General features: G+C 38.9%; 1 protein-coding gene across 6 annotated transcripts in view; it reads right to left on the bottom strand.

The window, feature by feature from the left end:
* Window positions 1-22642, bottom strand: part of CRPPA (CDP-L-ribitol pyrophosphorylase A) — a 362372-nt gene that overhangs the window by 182909 nt on the left and 156821 nt on the right. For all 6 annotated transcript variants that reach the window (XM_044946504.2, XM_045166361.1, XM_025290931.3 and 3 more), the window contains one exon: window positions 20487-20584. In XM_044946504.2, the coding sequence (XP_044802439.2) occupies window positions 20487-20584 (98 nt within the window). The remainder of the gene's footprint in view (window positions 1-20486; window positions 20585-22642) is intronic.

Here is a 22642-nt window from a genome sequence, read left to right on the forward strand (position 1 = left end):
GCTGGGAAACATTGAAGGCAGGAGAAGGGGACAACAGAGGATGAGATGGTTGGATGACATCACCGAATCAATGGACATGAGTTTGAGCAAGCTCTGGGAGACAGTGAAGGAGGGGAAGTCTGGCATGCTGCAGTCCATGGGGTCCCAAACAACTGGACACAACTTAGTGACTGAACAACAACAAAATATCTCAATAAAGCTGGGGTGGAAAGTATTTCTACACTGCAAATCCAGAGAACTTTAGGTAGCTACCACTTCTGCCGAAAGATGGCTGAGTCTGTGCCATCAGTCATCAGTTGCTGCCTTTATCAGTGGAGTGGCTTCTGGCCTGTGGGTGCTGTCCCTGGACCTCCAGTCTAAGGAGAAGAGCCCAGAGCCTCCTCACCCTTCACTCAGTAGTATTCACCTGAGATGCTCCTTTCAGAAGTATTCACTACTTCCAAATTCTGAGTTGCCAATTAATATTTGTTTCATGGCTATTTTCAGACTTTTGTGGTGGTTTTGTCCATGTTTCAATGCACATTTACTCTCTTATTTTTTAGAATCAACTCTAAAGCTCTTTGTTTGTAGTTATGAACAAGACACCTGGAGCCAAGATCCCTTGGTGTTAGAATCTAGCTCTGCAAAAAATTTGCTGTATGACATTGGGCACATTGCTTAAGTCCCATGGCTCAATTCACCCATAGGTAAAGGGAATACTTCAGAACTGATGGGTTTGTTAAATTAATTTGTGAGAGTTAAGAATGAACTTTTTCAGGACTTATTCCTTACTGGCTGGTCTCTAGGAAAGCTTCAAAGGAAAAAGCTATAGCTTTAACACAACGAACATTGGTAGAGTTTTGAGGTGGTAAACATTCATAAATCATGTTACCATTATACCATGTTCTAACATTTATGTTAGAACATCTAACATCTCTAACGACGAACACTGAGCTGGTGGATCATATCAGTGGCCCTCCACTTCCTTAGCTGCCACAAGACTCAGACCCTAGCCTGTCAGACATATCAAAGTCTTGACAGTGTCTTCATCCTAAATGTTGGGCAGGCACAGGAGTACTAGAACCAAGGTTCTGCTACACTGTAATGGTGTTGGATTCCAGGCCTTTATAACACCCAGGAAAGGGCTGGTTCTCCTTTAATTATGTACCTTAAAAGCCACAGTGCACAGAGATAAGAGTCTTATAATGCAGTGAAAACCGTCTCTGTTCTAGAAAGTCCAAAATCTAGTGAGAGTCCTGTCATGTCTTTCATCTTTATTTTCTTGAATTTATGTAATGCCCTTCTTTGCATAGAGCATACACTTAATGTTTGCTATTATTCCACTCACTTCTTATTTAACTTCCACTTTTAAATGACATTGTGACACATCACCATATCCCTTATCCATTATCCCTTTACATTTTAAATATTACATTTATCAAGGTTTCACTATTCATCAGACACACTGTGCTTAGTCATGTCCGACTCTTTGTGACCCCATAGACTGTAGCCCACCAGGCTCCTCTGTCCATGGGGACTCTCTAGGAAGGAATACTGGAGTGGGTTGCCATGCCCTCCTCCAGACGATCTTACCAACCCAGGGACCGAACCTAGGTCATCCACATTGCAAGAGGATTCTTTACAATCTGAGCCACCCTGAAGCCCAAGAATACTGGAGTATACTGAACCTATCCCTTCTCCAGGGGAACTTCCCAACTCAGGAATTGAAGAGGGGTCTCCTGAATTGCAGGGGGATTCTTCACCAGCTGAGCTAATCTGTGCTAAATACATTAAACAAATATCTGAAACCACGCAACATACGTCTGAGTACACTGGCATTATACGCATGTTACAGATAAGGAAGGAAAGCACAGAAGTCACAGAGCCTATCTGAAACCACACTGCCCGTAAGCGGTAGTACCCAGACTAAGCTCTGTGGAACCCTCAACAACGTTAATCTCTCAACGAGATAGGGTTTTGGTTTACTCCGGGTCACGTGTACTATGTCATGGAAGCCACAAGACTTTTACTCAGATGACAGTGACACCACAAGTCCCAAGGTCAGCTCAAGAGAAACAACTCGTTCGGAGGAAGTCATTTGAGTACTAAAGAGTTTAACTCCCACCTCTGACAATCTCCTCAGCTCATTTTTCTGGGTTCTGGACAGAAAACAAAGTCTCTTAAGGCAGGTCTTTAGATTCAATACTGGTAGAGTATCAGAGTCACTGAAATCAATATACACCAAGCAGGTGATGGTACCATAATTACTGTCATCAGTTCAGTCTACCTGACTCAGTTCAGTTCATTTCAGTCTCTCAGTCATGTCTGACTCTTTGTGACCCCATGGACTACAGCACATCAGGCTTCCCGGTCCATCACCAACTCCCAGTTTTATTCAAACTCATCTCCATTGAGTCGGTGATGCCATCCAACCATCTCATCCTCTATGGTCCCCTTCCCCTTCCACCTTCAATCTTTTCCAGCATCAGGGTCTTTTCAAATGAGTCAGTTCTCATCAGATGGCATTGGAGTTTCAGCTTCAGCATCAGTCCTTCCAATGAATATTCAGGACTGATTTCCTTTAGGATGGACTGATTGGATCTCCTTGCAGTCCAAGGGACTCTCAAGAGTCTTCTCCAACACCACAGTTCAAAAGCATCAATTCTTTGACTCTCAGTTTTCTTTATAGTCCAACTCTCACATCCATAAATGACTACTGGAAAAACCATAGCTTTGACTATATGGATCTTTGTTGCAAAGGAGAATCTCTGTTTTTTAATATGCAATCTAAGTTGGTCATAACTTTCCTTCCAAGGACCAAGTGTCTTTTAATTTCATGGCTGCAGTCACCATCTGCAGTGATTTTGGAACCCAAGAAAATAAAGTCTGTCACTGTTTCCAGTGTCTCCCCATCTATTTGCCATTAAGTGATGGGACCGGATGCCATGATCTTAGTTTTCTGAAGGTTGAGCTTTAAGCCAACTTTTTCATTCTCCACTTTCACTTTCATCAAGAGGCTCTTTAGTTCTTCTTCACTTTCTGGCGTAAGGGTGGTGTCATCTGCATATCTGAGGTTATTGATATTTCTCCTGGAAATCTTGATTCCAGCCTGTGCTTCTTCCAGCCCAGTGTTTCTCATGATGTACTCTGCATATCAGTTAAATAAGCAGAGTGACAATATACAGCCTTGACATACTCCTTTCCTGATTTGGAACCAGTCTGTTGTTCCATGTCCAGTTCTAACTCTTGCTTCCTGAGCTGCACACAGATTTTTCAGGTGGCAGGTCAGGTGGTCTGATATTCCCATTTCTTTAAGAATTTTCCAGTTTGTTGTGATCCACACAGCCAAAGGCTTTGGCATAGTCAATAAAGCAGAAGAAGATGTTTTTCGGGAACTCTCTTGCTTTTTCAATGATCCAGAGGATGTTGGCAATTTGATCTCTGGTTCCTCTGCCTTTTCTAAATCCAGCTTGAACATCAGGAAGTTCACGGTTCATGTACTATTGAAGCCTGGCTTGGAGAATTTTGAGCACTACCTTACTAGCGTGTGAGATCAGTGCAGTTGTGCAGTAGTTTGAACATTCTTTGGCATTGCCTTCTTTGGGATTGGAATGAAAACTGACCTTTTCTGGTCCTGTGGCCACTGATGAGTTTTCCAAATTTGCTGGCATATTGAGTGCAGCACTTTCACAGCATCATCTTTCAGGATTTGAAATAGCTCAAATGGAATAGCTCAACTGTAATCCCATAACCTCCACTAGCTTTGTTCACAGTGATGCTTCCTAAGGCCAACTTGACTTCACATTCCAGGATATCTGGCTCTAGGTAAGTGATCATACTATCATTATTATCTGGGTCATGAAGATCTTTTTTGTACAGTTCTTCTGTGTAGTCTTGCCACCTCTTCTTAATATCTTGTGCTTCTGTTAGGTCCATACCATTTCTGTCCTTTATTTTTCCCATCTTTACATGGAATGTTCCCTTGGTATCTCTAATTTTCTTGAAGAGATCTCTAGTCTTTCCCATTCTATTGTTTTCCTCTATTTCTTTGCACTGATCACTGAGGAAGGCTTTCTTATCTCTCCTTGCTATTCTTTGGAACTCTGCATTCACGTGAGTATATCTTTCATTTTCTTCTTTGCCTTTTACTTCCCTTCTTTTCACAGCTATTTTTGTAAGGCCTCCTCAGACAACCGTTTTGCCTTTTTACATTTCTTTTTCTTGGGGATGGTCTTGATCCCTGCCTCCTGTACAATATCACAAACCTCTGTCCATAGTTCTTCAAGCACTCTGTCTCTCAGATCTAATCCCTTGACTCTATTTCTCACTTCCACTGTATAATCATAAGGGATTTGATTTGCGATCAATGCAAAGAAATAGAGGAAAACAACAGAATGGGAAAGACTAGAGATCTCTTCAAGAAAATCAGAGATACCAAAGGAACATTTCATGCAAAGATGGGCTCGATAAAGGACAGAAATGGTATGGACCTAATAGAAGCAGAAGATATTAAGAAGAGATGGCAAGAATACACAGAAGAACTGTACAAAAAAGATCTTCACGACCCAGATAATCACGAGGGTGTGATCACTCACCTAGAGCCAGACAACCTGGAATGTGAAGTCAAGTGGGCCTTAGAAAGCATCACTATGAACAAAGCTAGTGGAGGTGATGGAATTCCAGTTGAGCTGTTTCAAATCCTGGAAGATGGTGCTGTGCAAGTGCTGCACTCAATATGCCAGCAAATTTGGAAAACTCAGCAGTGGCCACAGGAATGGAAAAGGTCAGTTTTCATTCCAATCCCAAAGAAAGGCAATGCCAAAGAATGCTCAAACTACCGCACAATTGCACACATCTCACACGCTAGTAAAGTAATGCTCAAAATTCTCCAAGCCAGGCTTCAGCAATATGTGAACCGTGAACTTCCTGATGTTCAAGCTGGTTTTAGAAAAGGCAGAGGAACCAGAGATCAAATTGCCAACATCCGCTGGATCATGGAAAAAGCAAGAGAGTTCCAGAAAAACATCTATTTCTGCTTTATTGACTATGCCAAAGCCTTTGACTGTGTGGATCACAATAAACTGTGGAAAATTCTGAAAGAGATGGGAATACCAGACCACCTGATCTGCCTCTTGAGAAATCTCTATGCATGTCAGGAAGGAACAGTTAGAACTGGACATGGAACAACAGACTGGTTCCAAATAGGAAAAGGAGTACGTCAAGGCTGTATATTGTCACCCTGCTTATTTAACTTATATACAGAGTACATCATGAGAAACGCTGGACTGGAAGAAACACAAGCTGGAATCAAGATTGCTGGGAGAAATATCAACAACCTCAGATATGCAGATGACACCAACCTTATGGCAGAAAGTGAAGAGGAACTCAAAAGCCTCTTGATGAAAGTGAAAGTGGAGAGTGAAAAAGGTGGCTTAAAGCTCAACATTCAGAAAACGATGATCATGGCATCCGGTCCCACCACTTCATGGGAAATAGATGGGGAAACAGTGGAAACAGTGTCAGACTTTATTTTTCTGGGCTCCAAAATCACTGCAGATGGTGATTGCAGCCATGAAATTAAAAGACGCTTACTCCTTGGAAGGAAAGTTATGACCAACCTAGATAGCATATTCAAAAGCAGAGACGTTACTTTGCCAACAAAGGTCCGTCTAGTCAAGGCTACGGTTTTTCCTGTGGTCACGTATGGATGTGAGAGTTGGACTATGAAGAAGGCTGAGCGCCGAAGAATTGATGCTTTTGAACTGTGGTGTTGGAGAAGACTCTTGAGAGTCCCTTGGACTGCAAGGAGATCCAGCCAGTCCATTCTGAAGGAGATCAGCCCTAGGATTTCTTTGGAAGGAATGATGATAAAGCTGAAACTCCAGTACTTTGGCCACCTCATGCGAAGAGTTGACTCATTGGAAAAGACTCTGATGCTGGGAGGGATTGGGGGCAGGAGGAGAAGGGGACGACAGAGGATGAGATGGCTGGATGGCATCACTGACTCGATGGACGTGAGTCTGGGTGAACTCCGGGAGTTGGTGATAGACAGGGAGGCCTGGCGTGCTTCGATTCATGGGGTCGCAAAGAGTCGGACATGACTGAGCGACTGATCTGATCTGATCTGATCTGACCACCTTAATGAAAGTCTTCCTTTACATGTCCCTGTGTTTCACTGTTAAAACTTCCCTGGGAGGTCAGTTATTTTCTGATGCAAAACCACAAAAATTGTGGAATTGAAGATACAGGTCCTAATCCTAACAAACTTGAGAACTATCACAAAGAATTCACGACTCCCATTTTATCATTCAGATTATACATTCAAAGATAGAAAGGTTCCAGGAAAAAGGCAAAGCCACCAAATCTGCTCAAGCTTATCTTTCCACTGAGTTTTACTACAGAATGTTACACTATATATAACTAATGGGAAAATCTGTAGTATGTAGGCACTAGTTCACACAAATCATATTTGGCAGGCATATTTTATAAATATTATCCATTTTGTGTATGATAAAGGATGATATTTTTTTTAAAAGTATGCACGATAATATGACAACCCTACATTTCTTAGGCTTCCCTTGTGGCTCTGCTGGTAAAGAATCTGCCTGCAATGCGGGAGACCTGGGTTTGATCTCTGGGTTGGGAAGATCCCCTGGAGAAGGGAAAGGCTACCCACTTCAGTATTCTGGCCTGGGGAATTCCATGGACTGCAGCCTATGGGGTTGCAAAGAGCCTGACACAACTGAGTGACTTTTACTTCACTTAACGTTTCTTAGTAATATATGAAACATTTGCAAGCTGAGAATTGGCAAGCTGACATAAACAAATCTAATCTGTCCTAATTTAAAATTTTGTTCAAGTCACAAAAAGTAGGGTACCCTATCTATTGGATTAGCATAGGTTAGAGTTTCATTCACTCAACCGATAAGTATTAAGGACTCTGAGCCAGATGCAAGACTGAATGTTGAAACCATACCAACAGACCAGACAGTCTCTATCCTCAAGGAGACCATCCTGGGAAAATAAAATTAACCAAAATGAAGTTAAGACCTGTGCTTCTCCAAGTTTGATCTGCATAAGGAATTCTGGGAATCTCATTAAAAATACAGATTTTGATTCCTTTCATGTATTGGAGAAGGAAATGGCAACCCACTAGAGTATTCTGGCCTAGAAAATCCCAGGGACAGGGGAGCCTGGTGGGCTGCCGTCTATGGGGTCGCACAGAATCAGACATGACTGAATCGACTTAGCAGCAGCAGCAGCAGCAGCAGCAGCAGATGTGGAATGGGAGCTAAGAATCTGCATTCCTAACAAGGTATCAGGCAATGTTGCTATACCTGGTTCATGGATCACACTGAAGAAATGAGTGGTTATATAATCTGAAAGTCCTGTCTCATTCTCAGTAGATAAATTCACCAAGGAATGTACCTTCATTACTTTCATCTAACCAACAGAGAGTAACCTTGACTCAACTGAAGGTATTGTGCTTCTTAAGCATCTAAAATAAATTACCTATGTCTTTTATTAAATCAGTATGGCAAACTAAGTAACAAAAATGAAAGAATTCCTTATTTCAACTGTATTTTCCCTCAAATCCTTACCAAATTTACAGCATAATAAAATTTATACTTATAAAATTTTGACCCTAAGTAACACAGACACTGCTCAGATAAATACAGAGTAACATTAGCACCTAGTTTCCATACAACCATGCACTAATTAAGTATGTACAATTATGTTCTAGTCAAAATGTCATTAATTTGAAATTATTAGAATCCACACAAAACACTGCTTCCAGTTTTATAAATGATATAAATAGTCTAAAGTTTACAGTTTATTATATTAGCTATACATTCATTAGAAATTATAATTATATATAAAAAGCCACACACATATATGGCTTTATCCCCAAGTAATTATAAAATGTGAGTGTGTATGAAACAAAACAGTTTACATTAGCAGCTCTTAAATGTGGGGAACTGTCCTCAGAGGCAGCCCAGCAACATCAGGAGACACTGTCAGTTGTCAGAATTGGATGGGAAAGTAATACCTGTGCCATTTAGCAGAGGACGTTCCTGTGCTCAGTTGTGCCCGACTCTTTGAGACCCTGTGGACTCTAGTCCACCAGTCTCCTCTGTCCAGGGGATTTCCCAGGCAAGAATACTGGAGTGGGTAGCCATTCTCTTCTCCAGGGGATCTTCCTGACCCAGGGATCGAACCTGCATATCCTGCATTGGCAGGTGGATTTTTTTTTTTTTTTTTTTTTTAATCACTGAGCCACCAGGGACACCTAAGACAGGGATGCTATTACATATTCTACAATGCACACACAGGCCAGCCCCCAGAACAAAGAATTATCTGTACCAAAATTTTTTTTTTTTAATTTTATTTTATTTTTAAACTTAACATAACTGTATTAGATTTGCCAAATATCAAAATGAATCCGCCACAGGTATACATGTGTTCCCCATCCTGAACCCTCCTCCCTCCTCCCTCCCCATTCCATCCCTCTGGGTCGTCCCAGTGCACCAGCCCCAAGCATCCAGTATCGTGCATCGAACCTGGACTCTGTGGGAGAGGGAGAGGGTGGGAAGATTTGGGAGAATGGCATTGAAACATGTAAAATATCATGTATGAAATGTACCAAAATTTTAATAACATAGCAACTGCAGTATCCTGGATTAGATGGATAGTTCTGGTTTTCAATCTTCAATCAGTAGCTGACATTAAAAGAAATAACACTCTAACAACTTGAAGACTTAAGTAGAGTTACTTGGAAACAAGAGAATATTAAAATTGTGCTTTAAAAAATGTATTTTATCAGACAGGTGTTTAAAATAACACACCACAAATATAGCAAGTGTGTTCAAAATGATTAGATAAGATCTATGTGATATCACTTATTATATGTGGAATCTAAAAAAAAAAGTATACAAATAAACTCATCTACAAAATGGAAGTAGAGTCACAGATGCAGAACACAATCTTAGGGCTACCAAGAGGAAGAGGGGGAGGGAGTTTGGGACTGACTTATACACGTGCATGCATGCTCAGTCATGTCCAACTCTTTGCAACCCCATGGACTGTAACCCACCAGGCTCCTCTGTCTATGGGATATTCCAGGCAAGAATACTGGAGTGGGTTGCCATTTCTTCCTCCAGGGGATCTTCCCAACCTAGGGAAAGAACCCGTGTCTCCTGCATTGGGAGGTGGATTCTCTACCAGTGAGTCACCAGGGAAGCCCGAAAGATTCAGTACCAACTGTGAAAAGTCTGAAATAACAGGTTAAAATGTATAGACTTTGACTCACTTGCAGTGAACAGTCACTGAGTGAATGAGAAGAAAGAGAGGTTTTTAACCTAAGCAGACAACTATGGATAAAGCTTTGAAAACAAGTTCTCAGGTACCAAAATACCATGGATAATTTATTCTGACCACAAGTTCAAAGGAGTGCATTTGGTTCAGTTTCCCTAACACAACAAAAACCTCAGAGCTGTTATATACTTAAAGTCACCAGAACGACAGAATAATCTACTTTATGGTGTTACTAAGTATAGTCATGCTTCATGCAAATAGTTGAAACACATGGCCAAACTCAATTATTCTGGGAAACATTAATAACTATAAAACGATTATTTAAAAATATTACTTATCCTCTATTCAGAACCAAAAAGAAATCAATAAAATGAAATGAAATTAGTGACTAAGCTTTAAAATTCTATCTCAGTTTAAATAGCATGAAAAAAGTAGTGTATACATATTCATGAAAATCAACAGTTGAGGGTTAGAAACTATAATCTACATGCAAAAGAGCAATTTTTTTCAGCTTTTTATAAAGATTTTCTCTCTAAACATATTTACCATGTGTGTAAAATCAATTTCCTGAATTATAAGAAGAGACTTGATTTTTACAAATATATGCCCAAAGTTAGACTAATGGCTATTCTCTCAACTTGTTTGTTTTCAACTTAGCGTAACATAACTAGAACTTGTGTGCAATGACTTCATGACTAACCAGACAAGGATTATCATTTTTACAAATTAACCATCTGGTTTCTTTAGGGAAAATAATGTTTCAATATGTCCCTATGTTTCAAAAATATACACAGATACAAAAGGTGAAGACATGTTAAATACACAAAGAAAAAGTAGAGAAAGTGCCATTTAGGGACATTATCCTTACTCTCTCATTAATAACCATATTCTAAAACTTTGACAATCCATATAATTATAAACTGTTAATTTTATTAAATAGAGCATGAACATAATTAATACCATCCCAAGCAACTAGGAGGTCCTGTAACTTTGGACCTTTCTACCTCTGGAAAACTGATCGGAAAATCTGGCTAACATCCCAAACAAACTAAATGAATTTTGTTGGATGGCCTTCAGCTAATTTCTATAGCCTTGAACATACACCAAAACCACATACTCTAACTGAATTAACTGTGTTGGCATTGTTTAGAGTCAGAGGTCCAAGAAATCATGTTCACAGTGTTATTTTACTATTACACTGTACAGCATTCAGCTTCAAAAAAATGAAAAATCGCTATTTTAAACATTGTTTAAAACTACGTTATGTATTAAAATAAGCAAGAAATAATCTGTGAGGCTTCCCTGGTGGCTCAGACGGTAAAGAATCGGCCTTCAAGAGAGACCTGGGAGACCTGAATTCGATCCCTGGGTTGGGAAGATCCTCTGGAGATGGGCATGACAACCTACTCCAATATTCTTGCCTGGAGAATCCCATGGACAGGGGAGCCTGGGGAGCTACAACCCACAGGGTCACAAAGACTCGAACATGACTGAGTAACTTAACACTTTCCATTTTCAGCCCTATTTTGAACAGGTCTTAAAATGCTAAGATAACTGAGTTTGTTCTATTTCTTTAATTTCTGCTTTTCTTCTTACTTCACTTGCTGTTTTGGATGCTTGTTTGACTACTATTTAATACACTGACTTCAGTTAGGTCTATAAGAAAAGGCACAGATCCATACACTGGACAGAACCTTGAAGGCATTAGGAAAAATAAACTAAGTACCCCAGACAGCCTTAAAAAACCAAAGCATGCCTTTCACCCAGGAAAACAAATAATTTTCAGTTATATCCTGTTTGTCATTTGTGGTTACATTAAACAATAATTAAATTATATGCTCCAGGAAACAGGTAGGGGTGGATAAGCGAAATACAAAAAAGCCCCTATGGTCCTTGTTTGTTCAGATTATAGATCAGCATTCTTCGGGAGGTGCTTTTCTTTTATTATAGGAACAAAAATTGAGTTGAAAACACTTGCGATTTTAGGGGTACTGTGATGTATAAAAACATTAAATGCTTCCTTTTTCTATAGAATTTTACTTTTAAGGAGCAACAGCCAACAATCTAGTTAAACTGGATCTTGGCATTTGCAGCTGAAGTCTTCCACCACTTCATTTTGCTTCTAACACAAAATATAAGCAATGGTAGTGGTCACAGTTGCAGTGGAGTTGGTAGCAGTCACAGTCATCTAACGAAACCTACAAGACGACATTTAGACCCGTCCTAGTCTCTTGCCCTCACCTCCCACCAGTCCACCTCCACTCCAGTCATACAAGCCTTATTTCGGAGCCCGTGAACGGAACTCTTTGAGGGTTTTCACATATTGTCCCTTCTGTATTTCTCTTTAAATAGCTAACTCCTGCTTACCACAGTCTGTGTGTTAGTCACTCAGTCATGTCCGACTCTTTGAGACCCCATGGACTGCAGCCCACCAGGCTCCTCTGTCCATGGGATTCTCCAGGCAAGAATACTGGAGTGGGTTGCCATGTCCTTGTCCAGGGGATCTTCCCAATCCAGGTCTCCCAGGTCTCTCTTAAAGGCAGATTCTTTACCATCTGAGCCACCAGGGAAGCCTCATTACCAGTCTAGCCTTAAATGAATGCCACATCTGCCAAGAGATTCTCATTTACTGCTCTCTATTCGCAATGTAAATCACTGTCCGGGGCTCTTTTACATTAAGGACAGTTTAGATTTCCTTAGCATAGTTATCACAATTTGTAATTAAACAGTGTTTATGTATTTGTTTACTGTTTTATCCCCAACTGTACAGTATGCCCCTTGAGAATAGGGAACTATACTTGCTTAGTTCAACTGCCTAAATCCAGTGCTTAATCTTTTTTTTCATTTTTCTTATTTTTAATTGGAGGATAATTGCTTTACAATGCTATGCTAGTTTCTGCTGTACAACAGCATCAATCAGCTATGAGTATACATATATCCCCACTTTCTTGAGCCTCCTTCCCACCCCAGCCCCAGCAATTAAATCTTGATAGGCGTTTAATATTTGGTAAAGACATTCATGAACTAAGAAACTAATCAAAGACTAACTTTCCTACTTATAAATTCCTTACTATTCTCAGCACAGTATATAGCATGAATTATTTTTCAACAAGAGTTGGGAAGAAGGGGAAAAGTCTCTTCCATTACTGTCTACTGCCCTGATGTACCTTCTGGAGATCTCTGTCTCTGAAGTAGCTTGGTTCTGTGAAATACTTTAGTCTCCTTAAAGAAATCAAGCCTGATAATGAAGACTTGAAATTTTACTTAAAGTGAAATGTGCACATGAATGGAAGGTGGAAGAAGGGTTCTCTATTCAGTTAATTCTTTATTTCACCTTTTAGCTACCTCTTCCATGTGTTTGGCGTGTATCATTACATTTGAGTTGAGATATTCAATACACTGAAGTATGGTTCACAATCTAGCATGGATAATTATAATAAGCATACCCAATCTCTTCCTTTAGTTTCATGAGGAAATTTTCTCTTTTCATGCCAATAAAACAGTCTTCCCATTGTGCACTGAGCGAATCCACACCTACACGGATCTACCCTACAGATGCCTGGATTTCAGTAGTGTGACTTCACCCTTTATATATATTCTTTTCAAAATCAGACAAAAGCTCTGGGGGTAAAAATATTAGAATATGCGGCATTTTGCATCTGTAAGTTATGGGCTGAAAATGCTATAAGGTAAATGTGCCATTATAAAGGGAGAGAAAAATGACAGAAAACTGCTAATTACTTTCCCAAGGAGACTTCTTTCTGACCTTAAGTATAAGCCTTCTGTCAAACTTAAAGTTCTTTTCTTTCATCTTTTCTTAGAAAAATATTCAGTAGTAGAAATCATAATGAATCAAGCAGCACCTACAGTCAATGAGTTACATAATCTTAGGACAAAGTATTAAGCCATAGATCTCCCTATTTTTATTTGTAAAATGAGAAGGAAGGTCATAGGCTTATTTTAAAGGATTAAGGTACATATTATTCTCTCTGGAACATGAAGGGCACTCAATAATTGTTAGTGGTATGACTGTTTATAACAGAAAACATTCTGATATAGTCCTTGTGGGGTTTAATAGTTTTTAGGCAAATTTAGGAGCCAGGGCAGATTTAGCAGAAAGGAATGACATCTCCTCTTAAGGTCAACCAAGACTGCCTGAGTCAGTTAACAGGACACACGAACTTCCACTTTACAAGCTATATCTTCATTAGGCTCATTTCTTCTGAAATTCAGTCTCTACTCAGTATGTTTCATCAGATTATACAACAGGTTTTAGGGCTATACTATGGACTGATCATCATAAAAATATGAACAAATTAGTCTTTAATTTTTCTCTTGGTTGGAATCTGAAAATTTGTTAGGCTGACTTACATTGGACAGACATTTAATTCAGGAGATTATCTTCATTCCTTGGAGAGAGTATGCCCTCAGGCCATTAGTATTGGCTAGTTGGTGTTCCTTGTCTGGCACTGATTCCAAAACTATTCAGCATTTCCTGATCAACTCTGCAATTTTTATACAGAATTTCTGTAGACTTAAGTACTAAAGACTAGATTCCATATATTAATAGATTGTACCTGGCAACCCACTCCAGTGTTCTTGCCTGGAGAATCCCAGGGATGGGGGAGCCTGGTGGGCTGCCGTCTATGGGGTCGCACAGAGTCAGACACGAATGAAGCGACTTAGCAGCAGCAGCACACTTATTTGACTAGGGAGTTATAGTTGAGATGGCTAATGTTCCCAATGAGGAAATTTTAGGTACAATAAAGCAAATTTCCAATGTTCAGAGGAGACACAGGTCTATATATAGTCTGCCTCACAGGCCACAGATAAGGAGGATGGCAATACTAGTGGGCATTTTCTTTTTTGCAACTTAGTAAGAGATTTATTTTGAGATAATAAGTTTGTGATAATCAGTCTCTAATACACACCCCACAATGATATCCACAGTTCCCAATATGCACAATCTTGTAGGATTCCCTCCTCTCGAGTGTGGGCTGGACATACGGACTTGATTCAAATCAAGAGAATACGAAAGACGCAATGGAGTGTCACTTCTAAGATTAAATTACAAAAGCACTGTGCCTTCAATCCTGAGTGCCATGTGGTGAGGCAGCCCTGTGGAGAAGCCCATATGCAAGTGATTGAGACCTACTAAAAACCAGATAGGTGTGAGAGCAGAATCCACTTCCACATCAAGTCTTCAGATTTGACTGCAGAGGACAGTCTACAGAGGTCAGACAGCTTGACTGAAATCAGATGAAAGACCTTGAGTCAAAGGAACCTGGCTAAACTGTGCCTAGATTTCTGACCCACATAAACTGTGACAGAGTAAATGTTTGTTAATTAAGGTCACTACATTTTGGGGTAACTTGTTATGCAGCAAACATGGTACAATATGTAAGACAATGTTCAGCTTAGTAATAAGAAGTTATGACCATTTATCTATTCATTTATTTATCTATTCAACATTCTATAAATGTACGCCTTTTATTCAAGACTGCATCATGATTTGGGAAGGCGTCACATGGGGCTGTAGAGCCTCCACAGAACAAAAGAGAAGGATACATAAACCAGAATTCAGAGAAAAACAAGCAGGAAAAGCTTCCTGGGGGAAATGACATCATGGGTGAAGGCCATGAGGCAGAAAGTACTATCACATTTGAGAAACTACAGAAAGTAAAGCTGGTCTGAAGAGGGCACAGTTATAGAGTGCAGGGCTCTTTGGCCAGGGAACCAGTTAAGATAGACTTGGTGTTACCTGAGTCCAAGTTCACCTCCGTGTACCTGTGCTGCCCCTTCATAGCAATGTTAACGAGAACCATTTAAACATCCCCTCTATGTCCCAGTTCTTTCTTCTGGAAAATAAGGATAACAGTACACATTTCAAAAGGTTGTTAAGGGCATTTAAAGCTATGGCACCTAACACAAAATAAGTGCTGAAAATTGCTGGCTGTTATTATTGCCGTTTTTGTTATTTTTATTAGTAGTACTAGTAAGACGTGAGAGATCTTATGAGACATACCAAGGAACTTTCTTACTACTTTAGAAGCAATGGAAAACCAAGAAACAGATTTGACTGGGGGATAATATCATAAGATAAACAGTTTATAATCATTCAAACAGCCCCATAACGAATAAATCTGAGAAGAATAACACTGAAGGCTGGTGGGGAGTTAACAGACTGTTACAATAATCTGGACAAGAGCCATGGTGCATAGAACAGTGGCCGTGGTAATCAAGAGCAAAGGAACACAGGAAGGATAATGAGAGGTAGAATTCAAGTGCTTTGGAACTTGATTTGCTTCATGAGTGAGATAGAGAATGAGTCATACCTTACACAAGGTTTAGGTAACTAAGTAAATGATACACATTTTCAGAAACTGATACCCCCAGCAGATGGAGGACTGGCTGGAAAAAGAATCTGTGAATGTGAAATATCATCGATATTTAAAGGACTTTTGATTGAATATACAGATTTGACATTCAGGAAAGTGGTTAAACTCAGGGTAGAGAATATTTTGTGTCCCTAGCAAATAAAAGATACATGAAGCCATCAACTTTTTTTTTTTAAAGAAATACACTTATCTATGTAGAAAAATCTAAAAATCATCAATAGAATCTCGAATCCTGCAAAAGAAACTTGGAAGAAGAAACCAAAAATGAAAAGTTTAATAAGAAAGACAAGATGTTACAGAATCCACTGGATAAGAGTCCTTCTAGGAAAAAGAGTATCATACAAGAGAGTCAAGGGGTACAATAGATAAGGTAAGAGCCAATAAAGATCTTATGGATTTCCCATAGAACAGTCGGTCACTAAGGACCTAACTGAGAGCAGTTCCCATGGATGGTTGGTGTAGAAGCCAGGGTGTGATGATTGAGGAACAAGAAGATAAATGATCCTAAAATTATGCAAGATTACTACAGGGTAACCTTGCATTTAGAACTATTTCTTTGTTTTTGTTTTAATGGAAGGAACATGTATCAGTGGGGGAGGGAGAAGAGAAGAGCAAAATCAAATCTCAGGAGAAGAAATAGTTTTAATGAAAAGATGGCTACAGAAGCAAGATTCTTGAAAGATCGGGTGCTTGGAAGATAAGAATGTTCTCATATTTGAGTATGTAATTACACTCTGAAGCTAGAGACAAGATCATATCTAAGAGTGGAGGTACGAATGGTTGCGTTAGACCAGTGATTCTCAACTGGAGGGTGATTTTACCCCTTCCATGCAACCTTTAGCAATGTCTGGGAACATTTTGCTTGCTACAACCAGAGGGTAAAATACTGTCATCTAGTGGGTAGAAGACGGGTATGCTGCTAAACTGTATAAGGTATAGGAAAGTTCCTCGCAAAATACAGTCCAAAATGCTGATAGTGCTGACATTAAGAAACCTGGGTTAGACATTTAAGGAGAGAGGAAGAAGTTTAAAACATCCACTGAGGAGAACAGGGAGCTGACGATGGAATCATGGTACGCTTACTTTACAATATTCAGTGCTCACTGCAGAATGAAAACTATTATTTTTAAATGACAATAATCTGCACTTCTGTGTAATTTTCTCCAGCAGTATTTAGATGAAATATAGGCTCAGAGAAGTGAAAAGTTAAATTGACAACATGAACAAGGTTTTACAAAACAGGTCTTAATAGAAGGACAAGAGAATTAGAGATACTGATAAAACAGCCATGATCCACTAAAGTGAAAGATCATGGTATCCAAGTAAAGAAATGTATGAAACAAAAGATAGCTGAAAGAGAGAAGACAGCAGGCTTTGAGTTTTCTATGAAATTTTAATATGTGCATTGAGAGTAACTGAGCAAAAGTAAAGGAAGATAAAACATTGCAGCCAGAAGTTAAGAAATAGCCTTAGTATTTATTTTTCAGCACAGTTAGGATGATGGCAACTCATATCTACATGAGACCCAACAGGCAGACAGATGAAGAGCACTGAAAATAACAGACACTGGAACTGAGGATAGGACCTGAGAAGCTAGGGTGATGGGGGAAAAATCACACAGTGCCAGTTATATACCATTGTGTGTATACCTAAATTTCATGTCATATTATTATTTAAACAATGATTCAAAAAGATAATGGACCCCAATGTTCACTGCAGCACTATATACAATAGCCAGGGCATGAGAGAAACCTAAATGTCCGCCGAAGGAAGAATGGATATAAAAAGTTGCGGTACATACAGAAAATAGAATATTACTCAGCCATAAATAATAAAATAATGCCATTTGCAATGAACTGGATGGATCTAGAGATTGTTACACTGAGTGAAGTAAGTCAGATAAAGACAAGTATCATATGATATCACTTATATGTGGAATCTTAAAAAAAAAATGCTACAAATGATCTTAACAAAACAGAAATGAGTCACAGACATAGAAAACTTATGGTTACCAGAGGGGAAAGAGGGGTACAGATAAATTGGGAGATTGGAATTGACACACTATTATAAAAAAAAAAAAAGCGCTAAGTCATGTCTGACTCTTGCAGTCCCATGAACTGTAGCCTGCCAGGCTCCTCTGTCCATGGAATTCTCCAAGCAAGAATACTGGAGTGGGTTCCTATTTCCTTCTCCAGAGGAACTTCCTGACCCAGGAATTGAACCCAAGTCTCTCTCACCCTGCAGGCAGATGCTTTACAGACTGAGCTACATGGGAAGCCCCACTATAAATAAAACAGATAACTAATAAGAACCTACTGTATAGCATAAGGAACTCTACTCAATAATCTGTAATGACTTATATGAGAAAAGAATCTTGGAAAGAGTGTATATACATATATGTATAACTGATTCACTTTGCTGTACAGCAGAAACACAACATTGTAAATCAACTATACACCAATAAAAATTAAAACAACAAAACAACAAGCAATGAATAAACAGAAATTTCTGTTAAAACAGAGCTGGGAGACCAGAAGGGGGGAGATCTCACAACCTGCTACTACAGTCTGTTCTATAAGAGCAAACACTCATCTTTCCTGGAGAGGACTCAGCAAATGGAAAACCATGGTCTGTCTGTTCCCTCTAGCCCTCCCGACTTCCTTTTCCCTTCTACAAAAGTGTTCTTCCCTTGCTATGGGGGTACTTACATGTGGCTTGTCATGGTTGCAGACCACAAATTTCACTTCTCTGTTTACCCCCAAAGAAATCTATTTTTGCTGAAGAAAGATATGGCAGTCTGTTTTAGGTCAATAATTACCAAACATATACAGGAAAAGCAGGAACAAAAAGAGACTACCACAACAATTTTTAACAAAAAGGACTCTTTGTAGTATCTAACACTGAGAAGATCAAGGGATAAGTCACAAAGGATCCAACAGTTGGGTGGTCAACAAGAGTGCTGAACCCATTTTTAGAACCCAGTTTTCTAAACCAAGGGTTGATAGCCAGAGTTCCAGTCACAGTCTTCCAGGGTCCCATCCTATTGGTTTCTGCACTGAGTGGGTAGAGCATGAATGAAATTATCCAAGAGTAGAAGACTATTTTTCAGGCAAAATGTTGCCAGTGTCCAAACTATTGCCTCAGGAGGTCAGACAATGGGAAATTATCTACACTTAAATATCCCCCAGGATACAGCAATGGAATTAGGGCACAGAATTTAGAAACAGATTCTTAGCAGTGAATTCAAGACACAAAACAAAGAACAAGGTGCTAAAATTTCCAACAACAGAAGTAGAATACCTAAAGTCTACAGATAGAAGCAACATGGAAAAGAAGAATGTAGTATATAACCGTCAAACTCAAGAGACAGCTGAGATAGCTGCCATTTCTTTTCAGCTTTAGATTGTTGCTCCAAATGCTACTGGTAGAATTTAGCACCGACTGCCATCAAAACCACGGAGGCGACCTTGTTAAAAACTGACATTCCAGAAATTATCCCAGATGATTCACTAAATGTTTACACATTTCAGGAATTTATGTATTTAGCAGTTCATGGATTTAATACAGGACTGAAATTTGGAAACTAGTAGTATTTACTACTTGGACATGCCGTCAATGAACATGAGATTGGGCAAACTCTGGGATACAGTGAGGGACAGGGAGCCCTGGCATGCTGCAGTCCATGAGGTCTCAAAGAGTGAGGCAGGACTTAGGGACATGACAAAAACAAGGATTTACTACTTAATATTGTCACACCTTCATCTCAACTCATCATTGTTAAGTCTATTTTAGTCCCTATTCATTGGAAACTTATGATATGGCAGATGCTTTTCTAAGTGCATTAAAATACAATTTTAAAGTTCAACTGTCCCAACAACTTTACAATGAAGATATCATTAGCATTTTCAATTTAAGGTAAGAAAATTAGGCAATACAACAGACATCTGAGCACCAGCAGCCTGATATCAGAGCCTGTTCTCTGTACTGTTACCATGATAAAACTAGCCTACTAAAATAAACTGGTTCCTTTTACTTTCAACTAGAATTATGTATGCTATTAAAAAGTCCTCATACATTGACCATAAACCTGGGCAATTACACAATTTAATGAAAACAAGAAAATTGTGGAAAACTTAATACAAATCAGTTTGGCAAGCGAAACGTTTCAAAACACAAGATGATCATAAAAATAATGGATGTCCTTATGGGTAAAAGTAGTACATAATTCCTGTACACGTCCTCACACCCACTACTACTTCTGCATTTCCTAACCCTAATATTAAATATGAGGTTAACCTGGACATTGACCAGTTTAGAAAAAGGAGGTGGCAGCAAGAAATACACAGTCACCTCTTCAGTATCACAGTTATCCTATCTTTTGCAAATGTGTTTGTCTCTTTTTTTTCTCAATCTATTTTCTTCTTGTTTTCAATGAATTTTAGTTAAGTATGAAGAATGCACTAGACACTGGCTCTCAAGACAAGTGTCAAGCTCACAGGGGCCCAAGTGTACCAGGGCAGGGGGGTTTTCTAAAGAAGTCACACTGACTCTAAATTTTAAAGGAGAAACAGAGCTCAGAGGATGAAGTTAGGGAGGAAGACCAGAAGAGAGCAGATGAAAGGAATGGACTGTATTTCAAGTCAAAAGTGTAGGAAAAACAAAAAATTTTGTTAAAGTGAAATAAGAAAATTAGCTTGAAAGCATTTTCATGCCTTCCAAAAGAAGCCATCTTTGTACAATTAAAGTATGTGGCAATCTAATATCATTTATCAAACTGGATCTTTGAATACTTACATTTAATTCAGTTTTTAGCATTTCTTCAAGACAATGACCTACATGTTCTTCATCTTCTTTTGTGTCCATAACTACACAAACTTTTTGTGAAATTCTTTCTGAAATAAAAAAGAGATAAAATTTTAAGCTTCAAACAGATTATGAAACAAAGTCCTAGTACACTGAAACCTATACTAACCTGCTATTCATAAGTACTGAATAGGGGGTTGTAGGCTTTGGGCCAAGTGAAGTGACCTATTCTTGACTCATTAACCAACCAAGCCAGTAAATCTATGTATTTAACATTTTGTGGGTGGATAACTGGGACATCATGTAAGCAACAGAAATAAGAGATCTTCAGAAACATGTGAAGAGAGTAACTGGAGGTGACGGCTATTTTGCTCGACTTCAATCCTTCTGCATTTACAAGGAATCTCCCAGGATCTGATAGAATCCCTTCTCTGCAGCAGATCCTCCCTTTAGGCCATCAGATAGCTCCTGCATACAGTTCACTGTGCCATCAGGTACCCTGATGACACACAGCATTTTCCTTGCCATTCCTTTAGGTTCAGTCAATTCAATTAAATTCCTGCCTCTTTAACTATTATTGCACATTAAAATAGCCAAAAATAGATATTCTCCAAATGTGGAAGGCTTGAAATTATATAATTTAAAATCATAAGCTGTATGACATAGAGATAGTCACCTTGGTAAACCTTGGATACACTCTCACAAAATATACACAGTCCTCCTTTATAGCAGATATAAAATACTAAGAAAAGGCTTTACTACTACCAATTTAAGAAAATATTTCAAAGGTATTACGTCAAGGACTTTTTTAAAAAGCCTTATTTTAAATAGGAGTCCCAAATCAAAGTAGGTTTAACACTTGACCCAGCTGCTTCTTACACTGGTAACTCCATATAACAGTCTTTCTATAAACACTATTCTAGCAATAGTTAATGATTCGTCCAAACAAAGCTGAGAATGACAAACCATTTAAAATAATGTCACCAGTTAATGGTCTTCCTATTACTATCCACTTCCCACTTATCAAGAGTATTATATGTCCCAAGAGTCATACCCTATCTTCACAGCAATTCTCATGATGATCCTGCAAACAGTATTACTGTGAATCTATGTAACAGATGAAGGAAACTTTACTTCAGAGAAACAAAGTAACCTGCCCAAGATCACAGGGTTATGATTAGAAGAAAAAGAATCCAAATCCAAAGAAATTAAGCACACAAATATACAGCTATTATACAGCCCTAAAATGAAAAGAGTTATCTGACATAAAGCGAACATCAAGGATTTCCCTATGAAAGTTTCTAATGTTTCATAGTCATTATCCCATTTAATGGCTCAAAATAAATATGGATTATTAGCTAAGTATTATAATTCCTGTTTTTACTCATCACAAGGAACTTAAACCCAGGTCTTTCCAAACCTTGTGCTTTTTCTATCATGCTGTCTACCTTATAATAATTACTGTAAAAGAATGTGAAACATTCTTTTACATTCACTCTTTTACATCCTACAAATTCAAGAACACTAATACAGGCACAGTAATTTAAATGGATTCAGAGGATACTTCTATACTGAAAATAGACCTGCTATAATTATAATATCTTAAAATCATTTTATCCTTTAAGGACTGTGTTCACCCATCAGTAAGACTCCAACCAAGTTGAAAATGTCTATACTGTTAAGTTACATGAGCCAAGACATGGAAGCAACCTAAACGCCCATCAACAGAGGAATGGATAAAGAAGTTGTGGTACATATATACAATGGAATATTACTCAACCATTAAGAAGAATGAAATAAAGCCATTTGCAGCAATGGTGAAGAGACCTATGGATTGTCATAATGAGTGAAGGAAGTCAGACAGAAAAGGAGAAATATTGTTTGACATCCCTTATATGTGGTATCTAAAAAAAATGACTCAAATGAACTTATTTACAAAACAAAAACAGACTCACAGACTTACAGAAGAAATTTACAGTTGCTGAGGGTATGGAGGGAAGGGATAGTCAGGGAGTCTGGGATGGACACACACACACCGCTATATTTAAAATGGATTGCCAACAAGGACCTACTGCACAGCACATGGAACTGTGTTCAATGTAATCTGGCGGCCTGGAAGAGAGTAGAGCCTGGGGGAGAATTGGATA

The sequence above is a fragment of the Bubalus bubalis genome, chromosome 8 (assembly GCF_019923935.1).
Source record: "Bubalus bubalis isolate 160015118507 breed Murrah chromosome 8, NDDB_SH_1, whole genome shotgun sequence".
NCBI classification, from domain to species: domain Eukaryota; kingdom Metazoa; phylum Chordata; class Mammalia; order Artiodactyla; family Bovidae; genus Bubalus; species Bubalus bubalis.